The following is a 20,888-nucleotide window of genomic DNA, read 5'->3' on the forward strand; positions in this document are numbered from 1 at the left end:
TTATATCTGATCTAGCAAAGCCCGGAATTACATTGCAATGCGCAAGAAACAGGTTATTACCTGCTTTACAAATTGCAGCAACACAGCTCTGACTTGTCCTACTGTCGCAAACAAGAACATCAACAATGAAATAAATACGAGTGCAAGCTCTGGCATGCGTCTAGTGATCCGGCTTCTACTCACAAGAACATTACAATGAAATAAAATATGAGTGCAAGGATAACCTACGAAGACATAAGGCATATCAATCACAGTAATCGGTATGATGACATCAATGCATATCACAGTAATTGGTATGAAGACATCAATGCATATCACAGTAATTGGTATGAAGACATCAATGCATATCACAGCCCTTTAAAAAAATGCAATTCACAGTACTCCGGTATGAGTTTTCACTGACAGCAGAACAGCACGCTAAACTCATCAGGTAACCAGAATTACGATGTGATAAAAAAAAAACAAGATGAACTGACTTCTGATGTTATAAACTGCAGAAAAACAGAAGATTGGCAGCTAACAACTGAGTTCTATATAGTTTAAAAGTTATATGACCAATGGAGCCATTTATAAGCCAAGAGGATTACAAATCTGTTCCTTTCAAAGATGTACAAGAATGTTTAGGCTAAAAGTAACTGTTGACACACCATCTCCCAGTATCTGAGCTTACATTACAGGGGAGCGGATAATATACACCCAATTGGCCGATTGCGCCTACACCATGGGTGTTAATTCACAACGGATACAACGCCCATGGCAGCCTCCTGCCATTTGGACAAAAGATAGATCATGAGGCGCAGTTGCCGATCCATCGCTTCTACTAAAATGGAATCTGTTTGTAGCCTATTATGTTCAAGGGAATGGTAGTGGCTTTATACCTCGCTGACAATCATCGGTACCGACTGATGCTGGAGGGCATGCCTTCGTTGAATGATAATTTGTGGCTGAGTTTGTTAAGCAACTACAATATCCTGATACCTACTGCCTAATGTTAACTAACATTCAGTAGTTCCAAAAGATTCTCAGTTTCATGCTCCTTGAAAACCTGTATTGTTAAAACCCAACAACTGTTAGTAATAAAATTCATAAATTGTCAAGCAGAATAAAGGTGAAATGGCAACAAGTAATATTGTATGGCACATGGTAATGTTCAAACACATCACACACGTGCTCAAGAAAAAAAAAAAGAGATTACACAGGTCAGCATCGGCGTAAAAATCATCAGAATTTTAGCAAAACATCTTCAAACAAGTCAATAACAAGTGGTACCAAGCAAGGATTGCAGGGTTCTATGAATTCAATCGCTGCCATGGGTACCTGGAGCATGCTTTCTGTTGTGAGCAAGGGATCCCACGAGAAACGCCAACCAAATCACTATTACTATCAGTATGTTTAGTTGGAGCTTGGAGTGACATATGGCGAAAACAAATCTATGATGAGTTGAAGTTCTGCTGATGTGCGCAAACAGACAAACAGCAACAACCTCCTAACATTTCAGTCTACACTACAAACAGGACGGACATGACAAAAACTAATAGCTAGAATGGGTCAAGGAGTGGTCTCTAGGAACTAATAATCATGCTCAACTTGAACCGAGTCAACCTGACACTAAATAATTCCTGTTTACTAGTCAACCAAACATCATCAGATACCATGGGTCCTTGACTATATAGGCATGCCAGATTACTAAAAATAAGAATAAGTGATATAAGATAACAATATACTCAACAAGATATCATTTCCAGTCAACTTGTCTGTGCTGTAAATTATACATATCAGGTACAGAAGCCAAGCTCACAGGGCCTTTTCCTGCCTAAGGCAGACTAATATTCTATCCAATCTTGTCACTGATACATGAAAATAACCAAAGTTGTTCTCTGATAATTGATTTCGACCTTTCTATCAGCCACTAATTGAACCAAACAATTCTACACTCTTCAAACAGTAAGAAATACTGGCACTTTGGCAAATGTTTTAGTATAAAATGATATCTATACAGAGAAACAATTACCATTGTGCAAAAGTAAACAAACAATAAAATACAGATAGAGCATTGGTAAATTTCCAGATGCTAATAGACCATTATCCTTCGGTCACAGAAATTCAGGCAAGTATCAACTTTCATAAGTTTAGGATAACTGAAGCAATCCTAGAAACATATATCTGTAATGCGACATGAACTAATTGGCCTTATGTATCGTCTTTTGACATGTCACTAGCAGAATATATATAATCCAATCTTTCTTGATGACCAAACATCGATGTTACAAACTAACAATCTATGTTCCCTAATATCAATAATCGAAAAGGGTGGGAAAATCTAAGGTAGGTAGGTGAAGCATGAGCCTCGTATAACACTGGAGTTCAATGGAGTTTGTTGTGAGAGAAAAACTGTTGAAAAACACTGCTGAATGGCTGGCAGATTCGGCTGAGAAGCTCAAGCGAACAGGCTTTGCTCATTCAGTTTCAGTTGCAATGTTTATACTAATTAAGTGCTGTTACCACTAAAAGAGTCATCATCCAAAGCAAGAAATCAGCAAACTCCTAAATTTAAGTTCCAAGCTGTTTATACAGTTCAAATGGTAGCTAACAGCTCAGAAGCAGAACAAAGTGCAGAAAAGTAGGTGTTGCACAGTATGCACATACCTTGACAGGAAGAGCATCACTGAGGCCTTTTCGATGAAGAAAATCACCAGTGACCTGTTGCCAATCAACAGCCTCAACACTCTTGCTGCTTTCATTTTCGCCTCCTACCCATACATACACCATTTTAACTGCTTCTCTTCTGATGGTATTCGATGTAACAAAAATCAAAACCGACTTTGGGTCAAGATCCTTGCGTGCAAATGCAGTTAGCTTTTCCATGCTGGGCCACTGGTAGACTAACAGTTGTGCATTACTGCAAGCTTCTGAGTTACTGTCAGTACGCTCAGTTAATCTAGTTTCAGAATGCGAGCTTGAACTATTACCGGTGCATTTTTCTGAGCAAAAATCGCCAGTCAGCTGTTTAACACCATTTGTACTACTCTTATTTGAGGCCTCCTCAGTCCTGCGAATACTAGACGGTACCCTTGGCGGCAATACAAGATCCTTTTGGAGAGATGGTAGCTTTAGAAGTGTGAAGCCTCCTCTTCTTTCTGCTATAGAAGAGGTCTTGGAAGGAGATCGTATTGATTCCATGCCAGAAGGCTTTGAAGGTCCCTCATTAGATGATTGATGAGAAAGGGGAGACCTGGACGATGGCACCAAAGCATGAGGCGGATTAGATGAAGCAGGCGAGGGACCTAATGATGGTGGGGAGCTAGTTGTAGGTGATAAGGAGGGTGAGTCTGAACTATACTTCGAGCTGACGCTTGAATCCGATGACAAGGAGCTTGGAGAAAGGAAAGGAGGTGAGGTTGATGCTTCAGCAGCCAGGTGCTGTACACGGTCTACCCGCAGATCAAAATCCCTGATTAGAGCAGAATCTGAATAAACACGGGCTAGCGACCTGGAGATAAACTTGTGCCTCAGTAAACTCCAGCTGCTTTCTCTAGCTGGAAGATGGGTCTCGTCGCCAGCTCCAGAAGTTGAGAACGCTGGAACCACTCCCCCAGTGATTGCTTTGTAGACGAGCTCGAAATCAGCATCATAAGATTCAATTCTCCGGCTTCCTGGGTTACTCTTGGATGCTGAATCGATCTGGTCCTTGCTAATCTTTGTATTACTATCCGAATTAGGCGGCGTACTTGAAAATGCATCCCAAAACTCTTGTGGCTCCAAACCTTCCCTCACAACCTTGATGTGCCCCTGCACCTTCTCATACCTCACCACCTGAAACGCAGCAGCCTTTGCATCCTTTTCCATTACCGGATCACACTTCATTCCAGCCCAGACATATATGGACGACAGAACATGTACAATAAACGCTCCTCTAGAGTCGAGGGCAGCAGGGGAAGGGTCATTGAGCATTTTGGGCACTAAATGCAGAGGAGCATACTGGGAGTGAGGCGCCATGCGGTACATCCTGAGCACTGAATTTGGGGACAACGGAATAGCATGCACCCGCTTCTGGCACTGGAGAAGCTGGCAGGCAAAGCCCATGTTTGGATTCGCAATCCCCCGGGCAGCCTTGACGAACTGGAAGGCATCATCGAAGCTCTGGCCTTCCCTCCACATCAAGTAGGCGATGACCAGCGACGTGGAGCGCGACACCCCCTGGCAGCAATGCACGAAGACGCGGCCGCCCTGCTCCCTGACATCCTCAAAGTAATCAAACACGTCGTAGAGGATGCTGGTGATGTCCTCGGTGGGGCTGTCCTGCAGCCAGAGCGTGCGGTAGACGAGGTCGGACTTGAAGTACTCCGGGCAGACGAAGCCGACACAGTTAAGGACGTGGGTGATGCCGTTCTTCCTCAGGATGTCTCGGTTCTTAGCGACGGCGTCGCCACCGAGGTAGACATGCTCGGCGACCTTGGAGCACTCCTTGTCGAAGAAGGCGATTTGGTCCTTGCGTCCCTGGGAACGGAGCGAGGAGAGGTCGAGGCGGAGCCCCTCCCCAGGCTTGGCGGAGGAAGGCCTGGAGGCGCCGGGCGTGGTGGGGTTGGGCCACTCGCCGACGTCGTCGGAGCCAGCCTTAGGCCACTCGTCCAGGGTGCGGCGCGCGATGGCGAGCGGCTGCAGAGGCGGGAGGCAGGACCGGGCCTTGGAGCTCATCGACCGCGGGGTGAGCGGCGGCGGCGGCGGGACGCGGCGGGACTGCCCGCCCCCGCCACCTGCCGCCCCAGCCCCGCCCGCGGCGTCCGGCGGCGGCGCCGGCTCCCTCGGCTCGGACCACGACACGGAGCGCCAGAACTTGCGGCCCCCGGCCCCGGCCGGCGCCGGGCCGTCGTCGGGGGTCGCCATGGGCCGGCCACGAATCGGAGCCTCCCCAGACGGCGACGGACGCTGCGACGGAGACGGCAGCACGGGCTCAGGCCATTTCCGTGCCACGGGACCCAAAAAAAAATCCTCAAAAAAAATGGGGGGAATCCGCACCTGATCCGCCCGCGGCGGCAAATCCAGCCCGGGCGCGGCGGTCCGCGGCGGATCGGGGCGGGCGCGGGCCACCAGATCGGGAGATCGGCTCGCCACCAGTTGGTCGCCCTCCTCTCGAACGACGGGGAGGGGAGTCTGGGAAGGGGAAGGAGAAGGAGAAGGAGAGGAAGGGGAAGCAGTGGCCCTAGTGGGTGAGGGTTTTCAGGAGGCGCCGGGGCGATCAGGGCCGTCGGATGCGCGTCGGGATCCGTGCGGACCGGATCGGACGGGTGGCTGCGCGGTGGGCCCCGGGTTTGACGGGGAGTGGTGTTGACTGGTCTCGCTCTCGCAGCGGCTGGTCGAGGAAGGCAGGAGGAAAGAAGACTGCGTGTCATGTCCCCCCCAAAAATGTTAGGTGCACCTGCTCTTTGGACACTTTGCAAAACAAAATCGCGGACGGTATTTGTGCCGGGGGATGGGGACGGTTTTTGATAGATTAAGATATCTCGTGTCTCGGATTTGGGTGTTTTGTGACGATTTGGATGGTTTGGGTTATTGATTGCGGTGTCGATATCTGGGTGACGAAGTTAAGGGAATGTTTTTTTTTTTTGTGTGAGTTTTGCATGTCATAAAGGTTTGGTTGTAGCGAGCAAGAATCAACAAGAAATTTATTGTGTTTCGAAGGTGCATAGAGAGGCAGCCCAAGCTTGTTGTGTATAGAGAGTCAGTTTTTCTGGTGTGTTGTGACGCTAGCTTTGTTGGTGGAGCAAGGACACGATTGGTCGATCGGTTGGTTGGTTTTCAATAGATTAATGTTATAGCTATTTTCTATGATTTGAATGCTCTAGGTTGAAAAAGTTAGCTTTGGTGAGAATCAACAAAAACTCTTGCGCGCCAATGGTTGCATCAAAAGGGAATGAAACTTTCTACATATCGAGAACGGATTGGTGCTTCCTGATGTCATCTTATATTGATAGAGCAAGGATATAATTGGTTGGTTGGTTTTCGAGCACCGGTAAAACGATAGAATTGTACGTAAAGTTAAGAGTTAAGACAAACTTTGACCCTAAAGGAAAAGAGTGATGGCACATGATGTGAGCTCCTACTACAAAAAGGGGATTCCATTTGCTAAAAAATGACATGGGAATATTAGGTGCGAGACAATTTTGTTTGCTCCTGTGGTCATGCTGTTGGGTACTCCTTGCCTAATCTTTTGTATAGTGAATGGCCATCAAGGTGTAGACTTAGGCTGTTGCCCTTGTCGCCTTGTGTAATAATAAAAGGGGTATTAAGAATCCGGTCTACTGCTACTCTCGCCGCAGTTTCAGGAAATTCATAGACGGTCCAACTCAAAATAACCACTCTTATCTAAACGAATTGTAATATTAACCAGAGTCTCACGCATATGAGAATAAACCTAAGAAGCTACTCTCAGGTTTGTTTTCGAATACTATTTGACGTTTCGAACAGCTTTTAGTTCATAGAATACCCGATTCTTTCAAAAAAAAAAAGATTTGAGCCAAGTCAAATTTACTCAAATTTAACTAAGATGATATAACGTAAATAGGTTTACTATCAAAATATATATCATAATCAATCAAACTGTACTTATCTTGTATAGTACTTCCTCTTTTCTAAATTATAAATAACTTTGATCTTTTTAGTATATCAAAATAACTAAAAAAATACCTGACTACTCGATCTTGAAAATTGAGAGTAGCATATTTTCTTTTCTAGAATGGAGTATGTAAGTTTGAAAAAAACGGATTATGATAACTTCGTCAGAGTCTCCCGTTCAAATCTTGCAATTTCAGTAACAGATCAAACCAGATACTTGTCGACATGTACACTCGGCTCATCACATCGTAGCGGATCGCAGGTACGCGTCAGCGTCACAACAGTGGCATCAGGTCCAAGAAACCGATGGCTTCGCTGACCGGGAAGTTACCAGTCCAACAAGTAGTAAAAACTGTCTGCAGCGGCACGTCGGCACGTACAACCACCAGAGTAGCAACATCACACTCACATACATACAGAGGCAAAAGTGAAAAACATGTAGGTATTTATATACGTATCCTCAACCTCAAGTATACCTCGCTGACACGTCACCTCACATTCCCAATCTCACAGGTAGGAAACGAACATGGAATGGAATAGATTCAGCATATAGCCACTCTCCAGCCAGTCCGCCTCAGTGTCACTGTCCACTCACCACCTATAAGTCTTTGGTTCCAATACAAAGTTTCACACATCTTTTCAGTGAAATTCAGCAGAATTCAGGGTCAGTTAAATTCAGCAGAATTCAGGGCAGGGCATAGGATGGGGGTATAGTATTCCATGCTTCACCTGCACAGCACTGCTCACCGGTCACCACAGGTTCAGAAACAGCCAAACAGGGCAGTTGATATAGAGCAGAAGGCCACAGAGATGTATAAATGGCCAATGAGGGTGACATGGTAAGGACAGTGACCTCCAAACAAAGGGGCCAAACCCATTCCCATCACTCTAGATCACCCAAGCACAACAGGTGGTCGCAAATTACACAAGCCATTAATGCACAGCTTGGACCAGCAGGTTTCAGGTCAAGACCAAACTCAGGAAAGGATGGCGTCCGACAGCGACGGCTTCCCCCAAAAATCCAAATGCAGTCGAGCAAGCAAGGCACAAAGCATCAATTGAAATATCCACGCTGAGATCACTGCTCTCTTACCAGTTCAAAGGAGCTTTGCCCAATTGTCCAGTTGCTGAACCTGGTTCAGATACACGTGGGAGGAATTCAATGACAAGGCTGTTAAAAAGGTGCCTGGGTTTTACTGTTATACTATACCGATGGCTGGCTTTCTCCCAGGTCAGATTTGAATGATGCGATTTTATTTGAATTTGGGAATCAAACACAGAGACGAATTGTATAGATCCTTTTTGTGTATGACAAACAGATATGGTACAGTGCAAGGGGACAACATCAGGTTCTCTGTTCAAAGTATGGCAGGTGTATAGATGAAGGCAGAGCACCTCGTGGATACCTTCGCTCTGAAAGTCCGGCTTTACTGAACAAAGCATGAACCTGGGCCGATTGGGGGCCTCCTAGCATAGTAGTTTGTGACTGGAGCCGCAGCAATCCCACGGTGATTCAGCAGGCATCTGAAATAGTGTAGCCGTGACAGGACGGTTGTTTCCACGTCTTGGGCGGTTATGGCCTCCAATTGACTCCACAGACGCTCTACAGTAATTTCAATGGCGATAAGTGAGTCCTTATGGAAAGAATGGGTATGGAAAAATGGTTGTGGTTCACACTTCCATGATGTGTCTCTCTCTCTTACCTGCTGCTGCAGCTGCTCGGGGCCATATTGTTTGTAGAACGTCGGATGTGTCTGCTGTCTCACCCCACATGCAAACTTCCCCACCAAGTACTAGCTTTTGCTGGTCTTTGTCACTGATGCCATCTAGTGGCTCGCCACTGTAGACATCTTCCCAGGGAACATCAAGATGATCAAGGTACCAGACACCTTGATTGCTCATTATACATTTGAAACCCTTTGCCACAACCTTAGGGCAGACTCCAGGCCCCAGCCTGAGGTGTTTCATAAGTTAAACTTATTTAGCACTATGCATCAGGCACTAGATATGATTGTCAAGAAATGAAAGAAACAGGTTGTGTAGCATAAAATAGATTTATGATTTACCAATTGTGCACCACTGTAAGAGGATTGAGATTTTCTGCGAATGAATTGAAGGTTTCTTCCCTGCAGGCACAAGTAAAAAATTAAAGCTCATCCTCTTCCCTTCAAACTCCAAAGTTCAAAGTATGTAAGGAACAGACCAATTCACAGGAATCCAGTTTAGCTTAATTGCCAACTGTTGGGCCTTCAGAACAAAGTATTTATAAGCCTCCTTTGTGGTCATGTTGTGCTCATTAAGCCTGAGATTGAGGATGTTAAACAATTAAATAAAAGGAATATCTAGGAACAGATAACAATAAATCATGGATTAAACCTAGTTGTTGGATAAGATTCCATACCACTGCCTCACATGAGGTGTTGTGTTCCAGCACCCTGTCATGGATATTAGAATTAGTCAGGTAAAAACTTCAGAAGAAAAAAAAAGGTACTTCTAACACTAAAATGTTTATTATCGCCATCTATTTAGGCACAATAGAGTTACTGTATCAGTGACCATTATGCTCAACAGACAACACATGGAGAAAAATTACACAAGATCCATTTGAGCATCAGAAGTAATATGGCGCTTACTACATTTTGCCTATCAATAGAAAAAAGATATCTATAAAGGTGGTATGAATCACTCAGTTCAGAGTGTTTCTGAAAAATAGAAGGGAAGTTGTAGTTGAAATTGATACAACAGAGCAAACAGAAATGATTGTATGTCATGGCACCCAAAAAGAAAAAAACAGAGTCTTAAACTCTTATTTAGAAGTTAATTTGCAACAGAAATCAGCTAACCTGTATATACTTCATCGCCACCCAAGTGAAACAGCCCGAATGGAAAGATTTTCCTCATATCTGAGAAGATAAAAAAGGTCCAGAATGATGAAACATTTTGTTACGATACAACAATGCACAAATTGATACATACAAAAGTCAGCAGAGAATTATTATGGATCATAATCAAAATTTTGTGCACAAATTCTGTACAGGAGGATGACACAACTGTCACTGGATGACATTTTGTGCACATTTATGATGGCTTGCACAAGCTTCTAAAGCATTCCAAGAGTTCAGTCCAATCAAGAAATAAGAATTTATAGTTTCCCACTAGATTCTACAGAAGGCAGGTCATGAATTTCTGAAATAATAGTTTTTTTATGTAACAATTGGCTAATTATTAAGTTCATTTCATTAGTTGTGGAGGTGCATATTTCAGCAAAACACAACCCAATACTGAGTTGGTCAGTCCATATTCGTAATGATTTGGGAACACCATTTCTAGATAAAAGTACCAAGTACAGTTTGGAAAGAAATTTGTATGCCGGATGAATGAACCTGTATAGGGGCTCACACATTCCACATTGCATAATTTCAATTTCAGTGTATTCATTTTCACTTTCTTCAAAAAAATAACATATGATGTGAAAACAATATGAAGTGGATGAGTGTTTTTTCCGATTAGTATTCAAGTCCTCATATGAGTATATGACTTAACGAGATTGAGAAAGAAGTGTGAAAGGAACTGACCAGACAAAATTCCAGAAATTACTTCAAATGTGAAATTGCTAGAGACATCTAATGGCTCTGTACAATTGGGAGAAGGCCAGAGCTTTGGGTAGCCATTTCCCCTGCAAAAAAGTATATATTTTCACACAAATTTTGAAGAACAGATAATGGAGAAAAGTCGCATAACCATGTTTATATGCCTAATCAAATAGCCTAGTTAGAATATGTGGACAACTATGCATTATTTCAGTTGAAATGTAAATCAACAGATGAAAATCAAATAAGGGGAATTATCATGATTTCTTGATGTGGGTACCATAGGACAAATGCACCCAGGAGCAACAAACTGCTTGATCAATCAAGTTTTCCAGTCAATCCTAGTCGCCAGGGGACCAACCAGGTGACTAGTAGCGATTAGTCATCGACCCTGGTCGGTCCTAGCAGTCCCCTATATATCAGATTAATATACCACATATATATAAACAAGTGCAGAACCAAATCTGCACAACGGAAGCAGCTAAGCACAAGCCAGCACCCACCCGCAGCAGTACACATACACAACAGTAAATAGCAGACAGGCAGCGCAGAGAGGATTGCTATACTGCTACTGCAGCAGTCAAGATTCATGAACAAGATCTCGAGAAAATGGAGGAATGGAAAAAGTACCATCTGAGGAGAAGCTCATCTTCACAGACAAGGCGGCAGCAGCTAGGATGAGAAGGGAGGAGGCAGTTGGCGCCCTACAGTGACAACTTCCATGACTTTCCTCCACGAGCTCTCCCTGCAGCCTGCTCCAGTTGTCCTGGCCCCAAAAACTAGGATGGGGAGGAGGCAACAGCAGGAAGGGAAGGAAGGTACGGATTTGGCCAGTGGAGCTGCTTCTCCTGCCCAAACGCTGGGATCCCGCCCCTGCCTGTGCCGGAGCGGCTGGCTACTAGATGTGGCTGAGAGAGTGGTTGAAGAGAGTGAGAGTGATACCGAGGTGAGGGTTCACGCAGGTGGTGATTGCATTCTAGGGTTGCAAATTGGACCCAAAAACTTAAGGCCAAGTAGCCCTAGCCATCCTAGATAGAGTCCATGTCTCAGCTGCCCAGCAATTGCATTATATCTCTGGTTGCCCACCCCCTAGTCGTCCAAGTAATCGCGATTAGTCTACGACTAATCGGACAACCAGAAAACTAATCAGGTCGTAGCTCCTAGTGAAGTCCAGAGTAGCAATCAGAACGACTAATTGTGATTAATCATACGACTTAATAAAATTGATGAATCAATACTTGTAAGTTGTAACACTAAGTGACGCCATGGAATAACAACATTAATTTCTTCAATTGTGCAGGAGATAACTAAGTCACACTTAACAAAGTAACTGGCAAAAATCTACAATGGAACAGAGGGAGAAGTCACTCTGTCTTGCTGAACATAACAAGAAAAGCTACAGGCAAACTCACCATGATTCTGCATGACCAGGCACGTCAATTTCTGCCATGACATTGATACCTGTAAAAAGTAAAGAATAGTACTATTAAGCATAATATTAGAGAATGTAATGATATATGTAAACATCCTATGGTAATTTATCCTCCCTCCTTTTTTCTCTCTCTCTCTCTCTCTTTCTTCTCCTTGTACAGTTTGTTTGTCCTTTTTTTTGCCTTCAGCACTTTTTTCCTACTTATATAAATATATTTTACCACAATGGGTTTCCCCTGTTGTTTTCGCTCAGGACAGGAAAAAAACTATGACTTGTAATTTCTGAGTGAAATAGTTATACAATATAGTCAAATAGATGAAAGATATATGTGCACGGATTTTCTATGACTGCAATCTGAAGTAGCAAGTGACTGAAAGTACCTCTTTTCTTAGCGTAGCTTTATGTGGCGAAGTATGAGACAAGATATGGAAGCAATTAAGGAACATCAGTCAGCAAAAGCACTAGACGAGAAAATCAAAAGGTAATGCTGAAGTCGAATGATATAATGACATACTTCACAATATCACGTGCATCTTCCACGGTGTAGCGCTCCCATTTGGAGTACGAACCTTTCCAAAGGTTTGGATATGTTGGCACCTCCAATGGAAAGGATTCCTCATCGATGATATGCCAATGAAGAACATTCTACTGGACACAACCCCAGGTTTCAGTACATGAGAGTTCTGGTAGTGGTAGCATAACAAGCACGATCCAGAAGACGGTAGTATTACCAGCTTAGCAAATGACATAGAGTCGATCACTTGCTTAATAACATCAACCGGAAGATAATGCCGTGAGGTGTCTGCAATACATGCGACAGAAGCAAAATTAATCATTGCACACTATACGTTTTGTTTCTTATGGATAACTAATAGTGATTTAGTACAAGCATTAAGTCATATTTTTACCTAGGAGCAGCCCACGAAAAGCAAAGCGGGGCTCATCTTGAATATGCCATGGGGCATTGCGCACTTCAATATTTTTGGTGTCATAGTTGAAAACACAAAGTTGACTGAATGTCTGCCAAACAATTAAACAAGTAATGTTTATGTGCATGCTCCAAAATCTTAAAACATCATAATTTAAATGTTAACTAGCTCTTCCGAGATCATGCAAAACATGTCCACAATCAGCAGACTTAGGTCCTGTTTGGATCCAAGGAGATAATAGTTAGCTGCTAATAGTTATCTCCTTGGATCCAAACAGGTCTAGCTAATTGTTAGCTGAGTACACAACTAGCAACTATTTCACTGGTTGGACCACTAACTAATAGCAGCTAATATTAGTTGTGACCTATAACTATTAGCAGCTAATGGATCCAAATAGGCCCTTAAAAGTAAAAGCCAGTTAAATTTTGAAAACGAAAAGGTGTCATTTGCACACTCAGTTCATACCTCCAGCCCTCGAATAGCTCCATATATTGTGTTTGCCTACAAGTACAGATAAATATGGCTTCAGTTGCAATATCGAAGCACATAAAAGTGACAGCCAGATAACTTTACAAACCAATCATATGCTTGGTAAAAGAAAAAACATCAATACAAATGAAAGTATACCAACATGCATGCACTCAATCATAGGCCTAGTGCATATGGATAAGAAAGACAATTTCGATTAAAATCATGCCCTCAAGACTACTTGCACAAGATATTGGCAACGTATCATATGCAACCCACCTTCGTGTGCAATCTATGCAACCACCAATTAAGGCCATAGGATCTAGATCCAACGTCCAAGATATTAAGTGGTTGATATGTCAGTGGTGCTTAATAGTTTATCTCAACTGCCTTATAAGCTTCAATCACTAACCATTATGTAGTTCATTCTGATTATAAAAAAAAACTCAACAACTAGAACAATTCCAGATTTCCCGTGAAAAGCACCAACAATGCAAAGGAGTAACACCCGAAAAAGAATTGAGAAGCAGTAACTGTACAGTCAACTCTAAAAGCCGCACAATTCGCAGGCGACCGAGGATGCAGAAAGCGTAGCTAGCTAACAGACCTCAATGATTGCTCCTCCGACGATGGAATTGACGCCGCCGGCCGCCCCGACGTAGATGGCGTAGCTCTCGTCCACGCCCAGCGCCAACTACGTACACGGAACCCAAAAAACGTCAGAGCCGCCGGTGCACTGACTGACTGATTCAGACGAAAGCAGCCAGCACAGCAAGCAAGCGAAGCTACACTACGCACCGTGTCGTTGGCGGAGTTGACGACGACGGTGAGCCTTGTGACGTCGTACCGCGCCCCGCGCGGGCGCGCGGCGTGCGCCCACGGCGTGAACACGTGGCCCCGGTACCGCTGGAACGCCTCGGCCACGGCCGGGGAGCGGCCGCCGGGGCCCTGCGGGTCGAGCGCGAGGTCCGGGTCCACCGTCAGGGTCCTGGACCCCGACGAGACGCTCTTGGGCAGGGGCCAGAGGTAGACGGGCTCGCTGGAGGAGGTCGCGTTCGCGGCCGGCGACGCGTGGTGCCGCGCCGCGGCGGCGGCGGCGGCGCCGGCGAGGAGGAGGAGGGCGGAGAGGAGGTAAGCGTGGAGGTTGAGGGGCATTTTGGGAAGGTCGGGTACAATTTTAATGTGCTGACGGAGTGATTGTTTTCAGTGATTTGGATGACAGAGAGAGAATCGCGGGGATCAAATTTATATACTCCAGCGTTTTTCACAGAGGTCCTCCACATTTTCACATATATCGTCATCGTCATTAAAAAAATGTTTAGATTCCATTGGAGTGGACACTTTGGACTGAAGTGCTAAAGTCTGTCAAAACAAGGTTTACAAGAAGAGGAAAGAAATTAAGAGTAACACGTTCTAATAAGAGTAATAAATTAGAACCTCCTTACAATTTACACCAGTTGTTTGTTTGAGGATCCACAGCAAGCCAAAGACACCTTGCACTCTATAATTTAGAATATAGAGAGTACCTCCTAGAAGTTGCTAGTGAAAGTCGTCACCAGTACTTGGATCCGTCACAACGGCGAAATAGTCACAAGCATGAGAAGGGCGCTAATCCAACTTTCACACACTAAGGTAGGGGATATGGTACATAATGCTGTTATATTCTAAGCACAAAACAATTGATCACCCACTGGCGACATGATTAAACGGACCATATGATTCATCATTGTAAAGAGGCAAATGGTGTTTAGGCAGACGTTCGAAGGGGCACGGTTGGCCATCCTACAGCGTTTGCTGGAACAGCCATTTAGGCAAAAGGGAAAAAAAAGGAACAATTTAGTATGAAATACGAGCAGGGGCGGAGCTTCCCATATGGCAAGGTATGGCGCTGGCCATACCTCAATTTCCCAGCAACTTTACGTGCTAAATCACCCTCTACCATGAACTTTACCTGCTCAAAAAATTCATATCGTAAATTATAGGTAAAATATAGAATTAGTTTTTATTTTTATTAATATTTAATGCTCTATGTATATGTCTAAAGATTTGATGTGATGGGGAATGTGAAAAATTATGCAAGATTTTTTGGAAACTAAACAAGGCCATCCACCAAAGAATGCAATTCTCTTCAACCATTTGAATTTTGACTATATTTAAATTTTAAAAATACTAATACTCATGATATAAAATGAGTTAGATTAGTTATAGAATCTGCTTTCATAGTTAGTTTATTTGGAGACATAAATGCTATACTCTTTGCTAAACTTGTTTAAGTCTGAGGTATTATTTAGTTCACCTCAAAAACCAATTCAAGATTCTCCATCACATCGAATCTTGCGACTTATGCATGGAGTATTAAATATAGACAAAAACAAAAACTAATTGCACGGTTTGCCTCTAAAATCACGAGATGAATCTTTTAAGCCCGGTTGGTTCATGATTGACAATAATTGCCAAATAAAAACGAAAGGACTACAATACCCCGAAACCAAAAAATTGGAAACTAAACAAAGCCTGAGTTAATTTGATCAACACGGTTCACATGATTGCATTCTTTTTATGGGCAAAGAAGTATATTACAACTAATTTTAACTAATTTTTAGCTAGCCAACAATTGCCCTTGATCCAAACAGACGGGAAACTATATTTTTATTAAGTTCCGTCCGTGGAATGCAATTATTATATTTATTGAGGAAATTATTGTTATTATACGTACTATATATAAGGCCAATTGTTGTCGGCTTGCAGTTGCAGCCAGTCCGTCCCCGTTCCGTGACCTGTGACGGAGGCTGTGACCACCTGACCTGCCCCCTGTGCCTGCAAATTTGTTTCGCCGTCCAATGCACACGTAAATTTTGTTTGTCCTTGTCCCGGGGCGGGGCCGTGCAGTACAAACCAAGGTTTGTTAATTTGTGCATCCTTTGGAGTGAAGACCTTCTCTAGCTTTAGGTCTTGTTTAGTTCCGAAAAGATTTCGGATTTCGGTACTGTAGCACTTTCGTTTGTTTATGACAAATATTATTTAATTATGGACTAACTAGGATCAAAAGATTTGTACTAGGATCAAAAGATTTGTCTCGCGATTTCCAGCTAAACTGTGTAATTAGTTTTTGCTTTCGTGTATATTTAATGCTTCATGCATGTGCCGTAAGATTCGATATGACGGGGAATCTTGAAAACTTTTTGCTTTTTGGGTGAACTAAACAAGGCCTTAGCTAGACTGGACAGACCACGAGAGGTAGGTGGCCTGTAGCTGTCGAAATTATACTCTGATGAGTGTTGAGCTAGAACAAGACACTCTACTCTAATAATATACTCCTAGTTTTTTTTCTTATAAAAAAAATACTAGTGTGCGGAACATTTTCAATTTTTAAACCAAAAACCATGGAGGGAGATTGTTAGCTCATCCGGCCCCGTTGATTCAAGCAACTCGTTTTTTTGCCTTATTTTTTTTTAAAAAAAAAAACTCGTTCGTTTTTTGCTACCAGCCGCTGTCGGAAATCGCGTGCCATCAGTTGGGCCTCTAGCACCGAGAACCACAGCCTTAGATGCCCAATCAACCTTAAGCATTCGGCCCAAAGCTTAATGTCCCCACCCTATAATCTTGCAGCAGTAATACAATGATAACAAAAATAAATAAATAAATAAATAAATAAACATAAGACAAAACAGAGAGAGGCGATATTTATTTTTTTTTGATACACCCGCGTGCATGAGAAATCGTATTCATCTCCGAAGCAATTTGCAGTTCAATATAGGACTGACACATTTTTTTTTTTGGAACAAACAGGAGGGGGTTTGGCCTTTGGGGCCTCTACTGAAATTGATTAAGGGAGACTGACACAATACATGGAGTTTGGAGTTTGGTCACATTTGTATGAACACACTTGCTACTGCAGAATCAGTTCTAAGAAATTACCAGAGCTTAATGTCCCCTTGCACCACTAATAAGGTAAAGTTTTCTTTGCCCTTGAGGGCATGTGCCCTCACTCTCCTACCCATTGGATTCGCTTTGAAAAGTGTGCAAACACACATCTCAATGCGAATCTGCTTTGAGATGTGTGTTTGCACACTTCTCAATGCGAATCCAATGGGTGAGAGAGTGAGGGCATATGCCCTTAAAGGCAAAAAAAAACTGCGTTCCCAGTAATAATAATAGCAACAAATAAACAGAAGACAAAATAGAGAGAGCCGATAATTAACCGCCACAATGATAATAATTAATTAACAAAAGCGTGCATGAGAGATGGTATTCATCTCCGAAGCACATCTCAAATGTTCAATGACGGGACCTCTTCTTCTCTAATACCCTGACTGACTTGACGACGCTAAGACTACCGACCGACGCACTGAACGACGACTCAAGAAGCAAGCATGCAGGCAGCAAGCCGACGACGACCACCACCACTCTCTTTATTAAACCAAGCTAACCACGACCTGACGACGACGACGACACCGAGATTGACTCTCCTCCCCGTAGGGGAGTGGGCGTCCGGCTTCCGGCTGCTGTTTCTGCTTCAGTTGGAGCTGGGAGGCGCGAAGAAGATCTCCGAGTCGAGCCTCTTGGACCGGAACAGCTGCTCCATCTCCGGCGTGGTGTTGAACGACGCCTGCAGCACCTCCGCCGACACCGCCTTCCACACCGACGTCTTCCCCGCCAGGTGGCTGAAGATCGGGCTGCAATGTCGGTCACAGACAAAACATTCAGTTCCAGTCCAGTCCAAATTTCTCAGACAAGCAGCAGCAACAGCAACAGCTCAATGATCCAAAGACGCGACGCAATGCAATGCAATGCAATGCACAGCACTTACTTGGGGGTGGTGATGATGGAGAACCACTCCATGCCAGACGCATCAGCAATCTTGGACACGACATGGAACCTCGGCACGATGAAGAGCACCCCACCTTCAGCGCGGGTCTCCAGGACGCGCTTGCCGTCGGGCCCGACCACCTGGACCCTCCCGCTGCCGCGGACGATGTACGTCACCTGGTACGCCGAGTCGCACGAGAACCCCGGCGAGCACATGGAGTGCGCGTCGATGCGGACGAGGTCGGCGCCGAGCCCGACGTCCTTGACAAGGGGCAGGTTCACGGTGTTGAGCACCACCACGCGGCCTCCGCCGGGGATGTCCACGTCCAGCGGCGCCTCAAGGCAGTTGAGCGCCATGCCCTCGCGGTCCTTGGGCGAGCCCGTCGGCAGCGCGATGGAGGTCTTGACGATGCCAGAGGCGGGCTGGCTTGACACCAGCTTCGCGGCGTCGGCTTCGGGAAGGTCCCACGCGCGGGAGACGAACTCGGTGGTCAGGCCAGTGAAGATGCCGGTGGAGCCCGTGAGCTGGAAGTTGGTGAACTGGCCTGGCTTGTGGCCCTTGGAGGTGTCGCCGAGGAAGAGGACCGTCAGGTCGGTCGACGCGGTGGGGGCGTTGTGCCACCATGTCAGGACGCCGAAGGGGAGAGCCAGCGCGTCGCCTTCCTTCACGGCCACCACCTTCTCCTTGGTCGCCTCCGGCAAGACGATCCCGCAGGTGCCAGTGCCTGTAGTTCGTTCGTTCACGCATCAGATCAGATTATCAGAAAAAGGGAGACAAAAAGAAAGCATCAGGAAGGAATTCATTCACTGCAACGGAGGAGGTTTTGAAAACAGAGAACAGCCAAGTGAGATGCCATTGGAGAAATCAAATTCAACTAGAGCACTTCACGATCACGACCCCTAATTAAACAAAGACTTCACAATCAATCAAACTAGTAACGACTTGCCACAACAGTAGGCCATGGAATTCGAAATTTTCTAAACAAATTTACTCACAACAGTAGACCATGCAATTCGAATGTTTCTGAACAGATTGACTCGAGATGTGATGCGAGAATATAATCCGTTAGATTAGATTACAAAGCAGCAACAAACTGATGCCATGACATTCGCATGGTGATAAAACTGTGAACAAGAATGGCGGACTTAATTCTCTTTTCCATATACCATAGGACGTTACCAATCTGAAACCCACAACCATGCAAACCAAATTGGAACATCCTAACCTCGTCTCGTCGACAATCACAGTTTAGATCCCAAACTAGATGATGTCCACCCCCCCACCTCGAAGCCCACCCCTCCACGATTCCAAACTAAAACAAGAGGAATCCGATGCACGGATGTAATGTCAAAATTACGAGAAGACATGATTGCCAAATTACCAACGAGTAATGCTGTAACAAATTACTTCTTCTCAACTATTAACACATCCCACCAGGCTACCACAACCTCCCAATCTAATCCCAAACAGATTAAAAATCCAATCGTAACACGAGGCACACGTCAGCGTCAGCAACATACAGAACCTGCCCTGCTGTAAGACTAGACTGCTAAGTAAGAGCAGAGAAGGCGAGGCGATCGATCCTACTCAGTACCTTGGAGGACGTAGGCGACCTTGGCGGAGTCGGAGTAGCTGGGGAGCGCGAGGCCACCGGCGGCGAGCGAGAGCTTAGCGGCGCCGATGGAGGCGACGCCGAGCATGGGCAGGTCGGCGGGGCTCCACTCGTAGTAGGAACCGCCCTCTCCGCCGTACGCCTTCCTGGGCTGCTTCGGGGTCAGATCCACCGCCGCCATCGCTGCAAGTGGGTTCGAGGATCGGAATTCGGAAGTGGTGGTGGTGATCGGGGATCGGAGTCGGAGGCTTTGGTGTTTGTGAGATGAGTAGGAGGGCGGCTATTTATAGTGGGAATCGGATCAGATGATGGCGAGTAACCGTGGGTAATCCGAGATTAACGGGCAGGGATTAGCACGCACGCGAGTTTATCCATCCTCTCCCTCTCATCTCGTCCTGTCAAAACGGAACGGAACGGAACGGGTGCTTATCCACCACGCACGGCACGGGGACGGGCTGCTTCACAACAGCTTTCCCCGTCCCCTACGGCGCCGGAGCTGGCGGCGAGCTGGCTCAGCTCGCTGACTCGCGGGGCCCGCGGAGGCGGCGGCGCGCGTGGGGTTGTTGTTGGGGTTGGGACGGGCTCAAGCTCTCCTCGCGGTGGAGTTGGCGCGGGCCCACATGTCATCGACTGTATTTTGTACCGGTCGGATTGATTAGGCCTCGGTTTCGGTTTCGCGGGATTTTGTAGGAGTTGGTTAGAGCATCTTCAAAGCCTTTGGCAAATTAATTTAACATTTGTTGTTGTTTGCAAACTTCCGTAACAAAATACAAAGGATAAAAATAGGCCATCTCCAAGGGAATTGGCATTTAGACTTGACAAATGATAAAAATAGGAGATCTTTAGGCGCGTGCGCTTTCCTTGCGTGTGACTTTGCACGCGCGATCAGGTTTGCAAAGCTGTCTACAACTTGGCATTTTTGCCAAGTTTGCTCCCTCATTTGTCAAGTTGCCCAAATTGCAAACTCCAAATACAAAACCGTTGGATACCTCTTTTGGAGCTTTTTGGCAAATTACTCAAATGCAAAACCCTTAGAGATGCTCTTATAGTAACTTGGCATTTTTGCCAAGTTTGCTCCCTCATTTGTCAAGTTGCCCAAATTGCAAACTCCAAATACAAAACCGTTGGATACCTCTTTTGAAGCTTTTTGGCAAATTACTCAAATGCAAAACCCTTGGAGATACTCTTATAGTAAAGATAAGTTTGGATCGGATGGTTTCTGAAATAATTTTGGATTTGGATGCGCAGTGGCACGTATCTGGATCAGGCGTTTTGTGCGTGCGAGTCCAGAGCTGAGAGGGGAGAAGCCTTTTTTTTTTTCCAACGGGTGGGTGCACAGCACAACAGAACGGCACGGGTTCGTTGCGTGGAGGAGACGACACGACCCGTGGGCAGGTCGGCCGTGGTGGCGCTGCCATATCATACTAGTACGTTG

The 20,888-nt window shown here is 45.1% G+C and overlaps 3 protein-coding genes across 5 annotated transcripts; all 3 read right to left on the reverse strand.

Annotated features, from left to right (window-relative positions):
* On the reverse strand, positions 464-5,187 carry LOC8068698 (protein-tyrosine-phosphatase MKP1). Of its 3 annotated transcripts, none has more exons than XR_002447326.1 (4): positions 5,017-5,186; positions 2,647-4,926; positions 879-1,045; positions 464-764 (listed from the first exon to the last, which is right to left on the reverse strand). XR_002447326.1 is itself a non-coding variant. In XM_021447099.1 (4 exons), the coding sequence occupies exons 2-4, from the start codon at positions 4,882-4,884 to the stop codon at positions 992-994; spliced, it is 2,184 nt and encodes a 727-aa protein (XP_021302774.1). In that variant the 5' UTR covers positions 4,885-4,926; positions 5,017-5,187; the 3' UTR covers positions 518-991. The 3 variants fall into 3 exon arrangements, 2 of the variants coding, with proteins under 2 accessions (XP_021302773.1, XP_021302774.1); XM_021447099.1 differs by having other exon boundaries at positions 518-1,045; positions 2,647-3,232; positions 3,341-4,926; positions 5,017-5,187; XM_021447098.1 differs by having other exon boundaries at positions 464-1,045.
* On the reverse strand, positions 7,648-14,245 carry LOC8067346 (beta-hexosaminidase 1). Its single transcript, XM_002440434.2, has 15 exons — positions 13,830-14,245; positions 13,639-13,725; positions 13,029-13,064; positions 12,543-12,654; positions 12,366-12,436; positions 12,149-12,279; positions 12,015-12,031; positions 11,615-11,663; positions 10,188-10,288; positions 9,456-9,515; positions 9,014-9,047; positions 8,816-8,914; positions 8,679-8,738; positions 8,316-8,566; positions 7,648-8,215 (listed from the first exon to the last, which is right to left on the reverse strand). Exons 1-15 carry the CDS (start codon positions 14,184-14,186, stop codon positions 8,040-8,042), a joined length of 1,641 nt encoding a protein of 546 aa, XP_002440479.1. The 5' UTR covers positions 14,187-14,245; the 3' UTR covers positions 7,648-8,039.
* Positions 17,210-19,913, reverse strand: LOC8067347 (legumin B). Its single transcript, XM_002440435.2, has 3 exons — positions 19,436-19,913; positions 17,842-18,565; positions 17,210-17,707 (listed from the first exon to the last, which is right to left on the reverse strand). The coding sequence occupies exons 1-3, from the start codon at positions 19,632-19,634 to the stop codon at positions 17,548-17,550; spliced, it is 1,083 nt and encodes a 360-aa protein (XP_002440480.1). The 5' UTR covers positions 19,635-19,913; the 3' UTR covers positions 17,210-17,547.

This window comes from Sorghum bicolor, chromosome 9 (genome assembly GCF_000003195.3).
Source record: "Sorghum bicolor cultivar BTx623 chromosome 9, Sorghum_bicolor_NCBIv3, whole genome shotgun sequence".
In the NCBI taxonomy this organism is placed as follows: Eukaryota; Viridiplantae; Streptophyta; class Magnoliopsida; order Poales; family Poaceae; genus Sorghum; species Sorghum bicolor.